The sequence below is a fragment of the Triticum urartu genome, chromosome 7A (assembly GCF_056163025.1).
Source record: "Triticum urartu cultivar PI428250 chromosome 7A, HENAU_Tu73, whole genome shotgun sequence".
NCBI lineage: Eukaryota > Viridiplantae > Streptophyta > Magnoliopsida > Poales > Poaceae > Triticum > Triticum urartu.
Genome location: NC_141879.1, coordinates 505437324 through 505449781, shown reverse-complemented (window position 1 = coordinate 505449781; position 12458 = coordinate 505437324). Strand labels below are relative to the sequence as shown.

General features: G+C 45.4%; 1 protein-coding gene and 1 pseudogene across 3 annotated transcripts; one reads left to right on the top strand and one right to left on the bottom strand.

The window, feature by feature from the left end:
- Positions 1-608: 608 nt before the first annotated feature.
- LOC125532231 (putative gamma-aminobutyrate transaminase 3, mitochondrial) lies at positions 609-7807 on the top strand. Its single transcript, XM_087537108.1, has 19 exons — positions 609-761; positions 1129-1256; positions 1385-1469; positions 1568-1640; positions 3277-3374; positions 3551-3643; positions 4116-4189; positions 4543-4581; positions 4739-4827; positions 4904-4980; positions 5090-5164; positions 6025-6072; positions 6147-6230; positions 6351-6438; positions 6517-6595; positions 6682-6772; positions 6866-6944; positions 7390-7505; positions 7598-7807. Exons 1-19 carry the CDS (start codon positions 726-728, stop codon positions 7670-7672), a joined length of 1527 nt encoding a protein of 508 aa, XP_087393234.1. The 5' UTR covers positions 609-725; the 3' UTR covers positions 7673-7807.
- Positions 7808-8925: 1118 nt separating this feature from the next.
- LOC147960164 (anthocyanidin 5,3-O-glucosyltransferase pseudogene) lies at positions 8926-10819 on the bottom strand (annotated as a pseudogene). 2 transcript variants are annotated; one of them, XR_015611787.1, is made up of 2 exons: positions 10426-10560; positions 9019-10325 (listed from the first exon to the last, which is right to left on the bottom strand). The product of XR_015611787.1 is annotated as an anthocyanidin 5,3-O-glucosyltransferase pseudogene, transcript variant X2 (transcript). The 2 variants fall into 2 exon arrangements; XR_015611786.1 differs by having other exon boundaries at positions 8926-10819.
- Positions 10820-12458: the final 1639 nt, after the last annotated feature.

Genomic DNA, 12458 nt, shown 5'->3' with positions numbered 1-12458 from the left:
GGAGGTGGCTCGGCAGCACACGTTCAGCCCGCATCGGAGTTTGTGGTGGGTCGAAGCCCCAATGACTCGGTTATAACTTCTGTTTTCTTTGGAGTGCTTGTACCACCGGCGTTCTTTAATATATGATCTAGAGTCTTTTTCACAAAAAAGGGGCTATCTATCATTTGTAAGGCATATTACACACTACAGAGTGATATGTTTTTGTACCACTTTATTTTGTGCATCAAATGTGATAGTATACATCATCGAATTTTAAAAAGAATCAAAATCAATTACAAGTGAAGTGTATTTCAAGTATTTGTTGTCTGGCTATTTTCTCTATACATGTGAAATTTGACATGCCTTATGCTTATATATGTAACGAGTAAATTTTTTGAAAATGCGCGTGGCAACGCACGGGAGTCTACTAGTCCATAGCAACCGAAATTTGTTTCCTAAAAATCTGGAAGAATCAAAGCAGGGGGTAGTCAGTGAATCCCACGTAGTAATTGCTTTTAGTTTTGGTAACTCCCCACTGATGGTGCATGCTGGCCACTGTCCTGATCTAACGATTGCGTGGGCTTTGATCCAACGGCCATCTACCGGTCTGACGGGATGGCCCTCCGTCCCGTTCCGTTTCCACCGGGCCTATAAATTCCATTATCTCCCTGACATCCTTTTGCCACTCCTCTTGTCGCTTCCTTCCAAGGTTACAGGTGAGTGAAGGTGGACGGAAACCAGGGGAGATGATGACTGCCCGCGGCTGCCTCCTCAGATCCAAGGTGACCGCGATTCCCTTTCATTCTCTTATCGATTGCCTATCGAGACTGTTGATGTGGGGGAGAAAGAGGTACCTGCTCCTGCTCCCATCATCCAGGAACGCGAGAGGTGCTCCTTATTTGTCCGAGGCATAAGTGGCGCGGTAGATTACGATCGATTCAAGATGCTCCTTTTCGCTTGATCGATTCAAGATGTTCCTTTTTATTCGATCGGTTCTGGAGCGACAGCGATAGAGCAGTTCCTGGGGATCTGTTTCTGTTCGTCAGTTCCCAAGCTTTTACACTAGGACGTGTGTAAAAAAATTCAACAGGGGAAAGTTAACATGTCTGATCTTTCATTTTGTTTTTCTTCTTCCCTCTTACCGCACAGGCTGAGAGCTTAGTGAAATATGTAGCCAGCGCTGGAAGCTGGCATGGGCTGCATAGTTTTTCAGAGGCATCAGCCAGGGGTTTCAGCTCTGAGCCGTCTCTTCAGGCCGACTCGACGGAAGAAATCGGGTGAGTAAAATCTCCATGAGCAGAAATGTTAGTGTGCCACGCTCTGTTGCGCGATTGGATGCTTTCAAGCTTCACATGGATTATATTTACGGTGTATATTTTCTACTGATGCTGCAACATTTTTCCAGGTTCAAGGGGCATGGCATGCTGGCTCCATTCACAGCTGGATGGCAGAGCACCGATGTGCATCCCCTGGTTATCGATAGATCTGAGGTTCTGGGCCCTTCCATTGCTTTAATGTTCACTTGTCTGTAAATTGCAGTGATTGTAACTTGAAAGTTCTATCTTACACTCCGCAACTCATATTACAGGGTGCATATGTCTATGATATCAATGGGAAAAAGTATATAGATGCTCTTGCAGGACTCTGGTGTACTGCTTTAGGTATGTGCACCGCACGATCCGTGGAGCCAGATTTTACTACATACCAGAAAATTGTTGCATTATTTAGTTGATGCTAGTTGTATCACATCTTCTTTTTTTTTCTCCATGGCCCTAGTGGGGTAGTCAAACTTAAATTTTATGTTCACTTGTAATAATTTCAGTTCTAAGAGCTTTTACATGCATTTAAGTAATTCCCAGATAATGTAGGGGCAGTGCACTGGACACTTGGGTTAGCAAGAGTAAACAAAGTTTTGCACAAAACTGAATCACTTACTACATTTTTGCTCGGAAAAAACTTACTCCTACCATTGACTGATTGCACTTAATAAAAGGGCTGGCTATTCCTATTTCAAATTAGTACCAAGATGAAGAAGAAATTTTCTACTTTCATGTTCTGTTAGCATTGAGTGATTGACAAAAAACTACCACTTTAGGGGTTTGCGTCCCACAGAACAGCCGCTTTAAAAAAGTGACCAAAAACTACCAAAATTTTCTAATTTCATGACTAAAAACTACCACTTTCAGATAATGTCCAGTTTAGACAATTTAAACGTGTTTATGACAAGCAGGGCCCATCTGTCAGCGTCAACCTCCTTCTTCTTCCTTCTCTCTGTGGCATTTTTCCAAACACCTTGTGTGCGCACCTGCGCGCCACCTCCGCCGCCGTCCACCGGGCTCAGCAGGGAGGGCCCGGCGTCGCGCCCCCGCCTCGGCCTGCTGCTGCGCTCGCCTCGCACGCCTGCGCTAGCGCCGCGCGCCCCGCCAACCTCTCGCAGCTCCCTCGCTCACCCGCGCCCCGCCGTTGGCTGCCGCGCTCCCCTGCTCTCCTTGCTGATGCGTGCTGCTGCTGCTGCATCGCAGCCCGCCGCCGCGCCACCCGCGCGTGCCCCGCCGGCGACTGGCCGCACCTGCCGAGCCGCGCCACAGCCGTCCCGCGCCGCTCCGCCCGCGATGCCTGCTGCTGCCGCTCCGGGCTGCTGCTGCTAGCCGCCGCCCGACGCCGGTGCTCGCCGCCGTCGCCCCGGGCCTCCAGCGCCCCGTCGCGCGTAACAGCCACCCGGTTCTGGCAAGGCCGACGCAGCCGCCCCTGCCGGACGCCCTGTGAAGTTGATTTTGACGCCACGTCAGCGCTAACAGATGGGACCTGCCTGTCATAAACACGTTTAAATTGGACATTATCTGAAAGTGGTAGTTTTTAGTCACGAAATTACAAAATTTTGGTAGTTTTCGGTCACTTTTTTTAAGTGATAGTTCAATGGGACGCAAACCCCCAAAGTGGTAGTTTTTTGTCAATCACTCGTTAGCATTGATTTTATATCTAGATGCTATCACTGCACTCTTTTCCCACTTTTTAATATGCTTGGAAGAAAAAGAAAACACATTAAAATACCATAAACAGCTCTTGTTGGTTGAGCACCCTTTCCTAGAAAATATATTAAAATTGTTCACAGCAAGTTTTTTTTTCTGGAAAGGAAGGGTATACCCCCGGCCTTCGCATTGATTGATGCACACATATATTTCGGTGTATTACAGTTACAGCTCATAGCCACTGTGGTTAACATATTATTTTTCCAGCTGCTACATTTTGCAGATTGTTTTTAGATAATTTTCTCTTAGCTGTTCGCATTATTTTCAGGTGGCAATGAACCTCGACTAGTCAAAGCTGCAACAGAGCAATTAAACAAATTACCCTTCTATCATTCCTTCTGGAACCGTACTACCAAACCATCATTGGTACATACTTTGATCTCTCAGTGTCCTCCTTAAGACAATTACTATGATATACATTTTCTGTTGTTGAGAACATCCTGTCCATTTCTTTCTTCACCTTCTTCCACTAGAAAGTAAAGAATGTTTATGAAAAGACCGTTTGAATGAAGTTCATCATGAATGCTGTGTTGCTAATTCAGGATCTTGCAAATGACGTCCTCAACATGTTTACTGCAAGGGAAATGGGAAAGGTATTCTTCGCAAATAGTGGTTCAGAAGCAAATGACTCCCAGGTACGGGTTAAACAAACTGTCATTTCGAGTTTATGATGGTCATATCTTAAGCACCTCTTTTTCTTATCTGCCCACTGTGCTCAATCATGAATAGTCAAAACAATACACAGTGTCACCTCCTGTCGAAAATATACATTTTGCCACTGAAGAAACGACTATGCTTTTGATCTTCTATGCACAGGAATATTAACACTATCATGGTTGTGAATTTTATATTGTGTTCCTACAGTTAGTCCACCTGCCTGAGTAGCGTATGGAGTACTCATAAACTAGTTTAGTACTACCTCCGATCCAAGTGTCACAGTTTTGAACTAACCCCAGTTTAAAACTGCGACACTTATTTTGGATCGGACAGAGTACTTCACTGCGACATGACCTGTTATTGCTGAATCTTGCTCTGTCCCCGTTGATGCCTTTCCAGATCGCTATTTAGATCCATTCCTCCACTCCTGATAATGCTGGTTTTTTACAGGTGAAACTAGTGTGGTATTATAACAATGCACTGGGGAGACCAAAGAAGAAGAAATTTATTGCACGCTCAAAATCGTAAAGTTCCTTTTCAGTTTCTTTACTACTCTATTCTACCTAATACCAGTACATATCTTGTTGCTTCATTTATTCACAAATCTTTACCTAGCACTCCGAATCCAGTTTGACTTGCATATTATTCGTTCAGCGGCATAGCAACATCATATTGAATTGCAGGCCAAGTGTTTTGCATGACAATCATGACATGAAATTTGTTTTGTAATAATTTTGCATCACAACTAATAACAAATTGAATAGTCCAATAATTGCATTGTAACGAGTCTTCACCAGGACACATGCATTACCGTTATGGTATTTATTCTAATTTTATAATATGATTTTAACAAGATAGTGACTCTCTGTTCTTACAGATATCATGGTTCAACATTAATATCAGCTAGTTTATCCGGGTGAGCAAAGGATCTTGCATAATAAATAATATTTCTTTTTTTAATCCTTCAGTTTGTGCAAAATAATTTAGGAGGATGTTCTATTTTCCTCAGTTGGCGCGCTCCTTATGTTTCTGGTATATTTGTGATCACTTGCTAATTTCTTCTTTATCCGTAGTCTTCCTGCTCTTCATCAAAAGTTTGATCTACCGGCACCTTTTGTTCTGCACACAGACTGCCCACACTACTGGCGCTTCCATCTTCCTGGTACCAATAATTCAGTTTTTTTTGTACAGTCACCTCAGGATATTACGTTTAATGAATTGAATTTGTTGCGATATAGATGAAACAGAAGAAGAATTTTCTACTAGACTTGCAAACAACTTGGAGAATCTTATCCTAAAAGAAGGACCAGAAACAGTAAAGTTTATGTTTTTATTTTCTTGTCATAATGGATCCTACGCTATATGTTGGTCAAAGGTTCCTGAAGTATCCACCCCCCTCCCCCCTCCCCCTTGTCTCTTTCCAGATTGCTGCTTTCATTGCTGAACCTGTGATGGGTGCCGGTGGTGTCATCCTTCCTCCAAAGACTTATTTTGAGAAGGTGACCTTAAATTACATATAACTCTGAAGTACTTAATTCTAGCTTTTAAATAAAGATTGTAAATTAATATGGCACTCCTGTAAATTAGAGATAACATGCCCCCTTCTATTGGACAGTTGGCGGCGTTTCCAGTTCGGTGGTTTGTGCTGGTGATAGACACCCTCAACAGGTTGTTGGACAAGTCTAGGGAGCTTGGGTTGCTCCGCTGCCTAGCGCCTTAGGAGGCTTGGGTATACCGGGCCTCGGTAGGGCAGCCACTAGCCTTAGGCAATCATCTTCGACAATGCTCGGCTCAGTTTAGTTGGCCTCCTTCTATCAAATCGAAAGCTAGGCAATGGGCAAGGGCAGGCGTGAGAAGGTGTGCCATCATCTCGTAGTTCGCTCAGAGGGTGCGTTGGAGCAAACGCTTTAGGATTCGTGCGTGGGATCTGACGTGCACGAGAGCATTCGCTCGGAATTCTTGAAAATCTAACGGCAGTTTTAACATTTAGGAAAAAGAAAACTGTAAGGATAACTTGAAGCATTCTCTGTTTTTCTTCGCTCCTCCTCACAATGGTGTCCTAGGCGGTGCATCTAAATGCACACCTTTGCTATTAATAAGATGTTATATCTCTCCAAAATTTCCTCTATTTGGTACCAATTTTGAAAAGCTAGTTCCAATTGCTTTACATACGCGGCAGTGTGCTGTTGCTCCTTTTGAATTTTCAAGCTCCCATAGTATTTCTTCCAAAAAAATGTGTTGCTGAGTGCAGCTAACTGCGCTTACCCTATTTGTATAATTTAGGTAGTTCCACATCAAAAGGTTAGTTGCTCTTGCTCCATGTAATGTTAACCATGTGCTATTTTCCCTCCTCCATCAGATTCAAGCAGTCCTCAAGAAGTACGACGTCTTGTTAATAGCAGATGAGGTAACTTAAGTTTATGAGGTAAAAAGAGAGTAAAATAATTTCTCGGTGGAAAATTTATGTAATTAGCCCTTCAGGTCATTACTGCATTTGGGAGATTGGGAACCATGTTTGGATGTGATATGTATAACATTCAACCAGATCTCGTCTCCGTAGCAAAGGTGAGTTGCTGAGTCCAGTCAGTGCCAGTAAAATACCTAATTGTTGGATGGTAACTTCCTTTCTTCAAAGGGACTGATAAATATTTTCTTTTGTACTATTCTTGTTTTTTCATCTGTCAGGCTCTTTCTTCTGCCTACATGCCAATTGCAGCTATTCTTGTTAGCCCAGAAATAGCAGATGTAGTTCATTCGCAGAGCAGTAAACTTGGTAAAGCTAATTATATTGCAGGGACTCTTCTTTTTCTCTTGCTATTGTATTCACAGGCACTTCTGTTGTTTGTTACAGGCTCTTTTGCTCACGGCTTTACATACTCCGGGCATCCAGTTGCCTGTGCTGTTGCCATAGAAGCTCTGAAGATCTATAAGTAGACCACTCTTCCCATAACAATACTCAACAATCCATTTATGTTGATACATGTGTCTGATGAATCGTTTTAATAATTGATATTAGGGAAAGGAATATTACCGAACATGTCAACAAAATTGCCCCAAGGTTTCAAGAAGGAATCAAGGCCTTCTCAGGCAGTCCGATCGTCGGAGAGGTAGTTATTATGTAGTTTAGGTTTCTTTCTTTTATGACTACTTAATTCTTCCTTTGTTGTTTAAAAACATAATTTCTGCACTCCTATATGCAGATACGTGGCCTGGGATTGATACTTGGAACTGAATTCGTCGACAACAAGTCGCCAAATGATCCATTCCCTGCAGAATGGGGTTTGTACTTTATACCTTTTATTCTTTATTTTTTTAGCAGGCTTTACTAGCATGGAAATTCCTAGTCACTAGCGATTTTTCCTCTGCAATCCATGCTAGGGAAATTTGGTTATTTACCACCAGTGTAATGTAACTGTTGAGTTTTTAGGCCAGTTAGGAAATTAAATGAATTAACCATCCATGGGGCATCTCTAAATTTAAACTATAACTGTTGAGTTTTTAGGCCAGTTAGAAAATTAAATGAATTAACCATCCATGGGACATCTCTAAACTAGTAATAGTACTTTTTTTAGATGAACTAGTAAGAGTACTTATCAGCAGCCAACACAAAAAAGAGGGGGTACCAATCAGTTGAGAGTAACTTGCACAAAAATAAACCATCTCAAGAGTAAAAGAAGCCTTAAAAATGGCATGGACAACTGAGTTTCTTATGGTTTGATTTCAGGGGTTGGTTCAATATTTGGTGCCGAGTGTGAGAAGCGTGGTATGCTTATCAGGGTCGCTGGGGATAACATCATGCTGTCACCTCCACTAATAATGACTCCTGATGAAGTTGAAGAAGTAAGATCATACTCTTTGCAATATCCAATCTTTCTCTTTGGTATCAAACACAAACTGACTGAAAATTGTTCAAACCATGGCTCTTGCTTTAGATTGTGAGCAAATATGGCGGGGCCCTAAAGGCCACAGAGGAAAGAATTGAGGAGCTCAAATCAGCCAAGAAGTGAGCAATGCCAATTTGCTGAAAGCCTCTAGTGATGATGGTGACGACAATGTACAGAGTGACTTGAACAAATAAATACCAATAATAACACCGTGAGCCTGAAAATTGATCTTGATGTGGAAATTTCAGTTCTTATTTACCATCTCCAGTCACAGAATAGCCATGTTTGTGACTAGAGGGAAGGGCCGCAGTGTTTTTCCAACTATTATGGGAACCTTTGGTGTCTTTTTCCGGCTTCTTGATTTAAATGACTAATTTGGTGGTGTGCAATTTGATAAAAAAAAAACTTGTAGTGTTGCACTGCCTGAATTTAATTAGCCTGCTAAACTAAATATAGTCAACTTCCTGCAAAAATATAATATTGTTAACAAAAAGAATAAAACACTAAACAAATTCAAAAAATCTGAATAGACATCAATATAAAAGACTCTTCTAGGTGCTTGCAAATTTGCGGACTGAGATGACATCCGAGGAGCTCGCTACAAAAAGAATCGGAGCTCGGATTTTGTTGTAACTTTTGGAGAAAAAATTAGCTCTGTTTTTTTTTACTGAGCTCCTCCGATGCCATTTCAGCGTGAAAAATTACTATCACCTAGAAGAGTCTCATTTTCGGACACAGCTTCGGTGCCTTAAAGGCACATGCCTTTGGGTCACTGACATGTGGGCTAGCTATCTGTTGGGTCCACATGTCAGACACAAAGGTAGGTGCCTTAAGGCACCGAAGCATCGTCCCTCATTTTCTGTGTAAAATTTTCATATTTTCTGAATTTATTCTGTATTTTTTTTTAAATTTACTATTCACCCAGGTGCCGAAATGTCTGCTTAAATATCTTCACTTTTTATCAACGCATCGAGATTCAAGACATCTCTTTTTATTTCTAATCATAAGACTTTTATATGTATGTACTAGTCAGATAGGATCCGGCTTGCCTGCTCCCTCCCTGTGCTTCCATCCGTGCTCCCACTTCATCCTATGGCTGTCTTTTTTCCTTTTTTCTTTCTAATCTAATCATCTCCCCCCTGATTTTAAGAGGGTGGAGCCGGGCTTTATTTTGTTCCAATCAAATCAAGCCACGTAGACGGAAGTACGGATGGGCACACGACGGGGGAGCAGGCAAGTCTCGTCCAGTCAGATAATCGGCCTGGGAGGTACCACAGGTCGCTTGCACCACAATAATTTTAGTTTGTGTTCCTATCTGTATATTAAAGACAAGGAAATAGACAGGCAAAAAAGAGGGGTCGAATTATGACCTCACAAAAACAAACGTTTGCTGTCATCATTTGCACCACACAACGCCAAAACCCATTCTTGGCAACAAAAGGATGGTAGGAAAACAGAGTGTGCTCATCTCCAAGACAATAAGATGATTCTACGGCATGCCAAGTGCCAACCAATTCAACATGTTATTGTTACAGATTCAATACGGACATCACACTCTCTATTCATGTTAGTTCATAAATGGTGCGCACCACTGCAACGACAGATCCTTACCCGGTGTGCCTCTGACCTTCTCTTACTCCATCTGCTTCACGAACTCGGCGAACGCGGCACAAGACGAGCCACCTTCCTTCCACGCCGCGGCGGCGCTCTCCTTTACGGCCATGGCCCGTTCGACGACCGCTCGCCGACCTTCCGACTCCATGTCCATGATCTGCCTAACCGTGGCATCCACATTATCGGCCGAGACAAGCACCCCGGGTTTGTTATACCCTCTCACCGCCACGCCAACCTTCATCTCCTCGACAATGTACACCTTGTTCATCCACTGCTCGGCTTCCAGCGGCCAGCACACCATCGGCACGCCGGTGGCCGCCGCCTCCAGCGTCGAGTTCCATCCGCAGTGCGTCATGAAGGCACCAGTGGACGCGTGACGCAGCACGTCCATCTGTGGCACCCAGGACGCGGTCACCACGAGGCCCCTGCCGGCCGTCCGGGCCAAGAACCCCTCGGGGAGGAGAGACAGCGTCGCGTCCGGCTCGCCGGCGGCTGCGGCGAAGGCAGGAGGCGCGCGCAGCACCCACAGGAACCTGTACCCGGACATCTCGAGCCCCTTGGCCATCTCCCTGATCTGCTCCAGCGAGGCCGTGCAGCGGCTGCCGAAGCAGATGTACACGACGCTGCCCTCGGGCTGCGCGTCCAGCCACGGGAGGCATGGGTGCCTCTCCTCCTCCTCGCCGCCTTCCGCGATCAACGGGCCTACGCAGTAGACCCGCGGGGCGGCGCGGCCGCGGAGGCAGCGCCCGTCTCTAATCGCCGCCACCGCCGAGCCCTCCAGCGCCTCGAAGGTGTTCACCAGAATGCCGCGCGCTGTCGCCATCCGGCCGAATACGTCCAGCACAGCCGCGTACAGGTCCGTCCCGCTGTCGAGCACCCCGTCGACCAAGTGAGACGCCGGCATCGTGGGCACGCCGGGGAACGACACGGGCGCGTCGCCGAGATCTTTCAAGTCTGCGCCGCTCCCGGAGCAAAATGAAGGCAGCTCGAGGAAGACGGTAAGGTTGGCGGCGCCTGTGCAGTAGAAGAGGTGCCCCGGGACGCCCACCTCCGCGGCGACGTCGAGGAGGTAAGCGGCGAACATGTCGGCCACGAGCGCGTGGACTGCGGGGAGGCTGCGGAGGAAGTCTCGCAGGCCGGGTGCCTGGGAGCGGAAGGTAGCCTGCATGCGGATGAACGGGTGCACGGCGCCAACGGAGTGGTCATCGGCGGGAGGGGGAGGGAGGGAGTGGACGGAGAGGGAGGGGAGCCGGGAGGCGTACCGGCCGATGGTGGAGCGGAAAACCGGGGAGGTGAGGGTTGGGTCCGGGACGGCGACGGTGACGGCGAGGCCACGACGGAGGCAGACCGCAGCGAACTCCATCATGGGCGTGAGGTGGCTTATGCTCTGGCCGGGGATGAGGACCACCCTCCTCGCCGTCGCCATTGGAGGGTTCTTCTTCTTCTGGTTTTGTTTTGCTTTGGTTTGTGGCCTGTGGATTTCGGGTTTGGACAGTGGACCGACCAGCCGAAAGTGCGAAACCTTGTGTAGCTTCTAGATTGCTGTCTTATCAGGAGATAGGTGCAGTTCTTTTCGACTAGAGGTAAACGCGCGCTCGCCTCGCAGTTTTTGAGCATGATTGGTTTGATGTTAAAAATTGGCATGCCAATATTTGATAAATGCCAAATATTGGCTAGTGCTTGGTTGGTTACCAAGTTTACTTGCCAACCTCACAAGAAGTTGTCAATTATGACAACTTTGAATATTGTCAATTGTTGGCTTGCCAAGTATTGGCAATGCCAAATGTTGGCATCAAACCAATTATCCTCTTTCACTTATGGGAATAGTTTTTTCTCTAGCATGTTTATCGTTGTCAGTTGTTTTGTTCTGGATTTATTTGCGTTGACTTGAGTTTCAGTTTTGTTCTAGCGGTGATGTTTTATACATGTATTGTGTTGTCTGGTGTTGAATACGATATTTATTTTGAGAGAAGAATGGAGTTGTTTAATGCGTGGTTATGGTATCCTTATAAGTTTGGACGTCAATGTTGGTGGATGTTGGTTGTGTGAGCCCTTTGGAAGCTTATGATGAAGTTATTGCTATAATGTGGCCCATAAAGCCCTAACTTGCTCAAGTCGGCTCTCTGCTCCCTCACTCGCTTAATTTTTCTCCGCTGGCTTAGTGCTAGTTAAAAAAAGGGTTCATTATTTAAATTAACAAAACCATAGCTGTTAAAAAATATTCATGAATTTTAAAAAATATTAGCAAATTTTAAAAAATCTTCACAAATTAGAAAATATACAGAAATTTTAAAAATGTCCATGTATTTTAAATATACTCACAAATTAGAAAATGTTCTTCAATTCAAAATTCTTCAAGAAATTTCTTAAACATTCATGAATGAAAATGTGATTAAAACTAATAAAAGACAAATAATTGGTAAATTCACCGAGTGAGGAGAGGGCTCCACACAGTGAAGGAGGGTGCTCCATTTTGAGTGGGCATTAAACCCATTAAGAGGCGCTAGAATGGTGGCCAACCAGCTACGCCATGTGGCGCATGCTGGTTGGTCACAGTGAGAATTTTTTTTTAAATGGTAGGGAGACTTTTTTGGAAGAAATATTTTTCTATGCTTTTTCTTTATCCTTTTAAGATGGTTGTGATGTTCACGTTACGTGAGAATTTTTTTTGACATAATGATGAGGCACGCATAGCTTTCTCTCAAGCGGCTCACAATGGCGGACCCCAACCACTAGGACAAAACAATAAGCGTTGCGTAAATAGCGCATCCTAGCTCTAGCCACCACATCGATTTTTACTGTGCTAGCGAGAGGAAAAGAACGATAGGGGTACGTGTTTTGTGTGGTGTGCCTGCTGTACAGCCGTATGTTTCGCTGACCTGTGGGCCTGGTTAGAAAAAAGAGAGAGGAGCTCGCTGGCCCACGCCTTAACCCTCCCGGCGCACACAACCTCTCCTTCCCCTTTCTTTCTCTTGCTTGATTCGCAGTTCCTCTTCTCCACCGCCTCTCGATCCTCTCTTGAGCCCTCGCCGTCGACCCATGAAGCCATGGCCTCTTCGCACCCCACGCCCTCCCACGACTGATGGTCTAGGCCCCAGCCAAGAGAGAGTGGGAGGACCGCCCCGTCGGTCAGAGAAGGCGGGAGAGGAGTGGATGCCAGCGAGGGAGGCGGCTTGGCGCTGCCACCTCCCCACCGGTCTCCTTTGCCTCCCACCTGGCGTTGCGTTGGCGTCTAAGAAGTCCACGGCAAGGGCAAGACCGACGGGATCGGGCATCACCGGTGCCAAAAGGTGTG

What these genes read in the sequence shown, in the direction of transcription:
- LOC125532231 (XM_087537108.1), top strand. Translation starts at nt 726, where the DNA reads ATGATGACTGCCCGCGGCTGCCTCCTCAGATCCAAG. An exon ending in GCTGCCTCCTCAGATCCAAG is followed by an intron (nt 762 to 1,128) that starts GTGACCGCGATT and finishes CTTACCGCACAG; the next exon opens with GCTGAGAGCTTAGTGAAATA. An exon ending in CTCCTGATGAAGTTGAAGAA is followed by an intron (nt 7,506 to 7,597) that starts GTAAGATCATAC and finishes CTCTTGCTTTAG; the next exon opens with ATTGTGAGCAAATATGGCGG.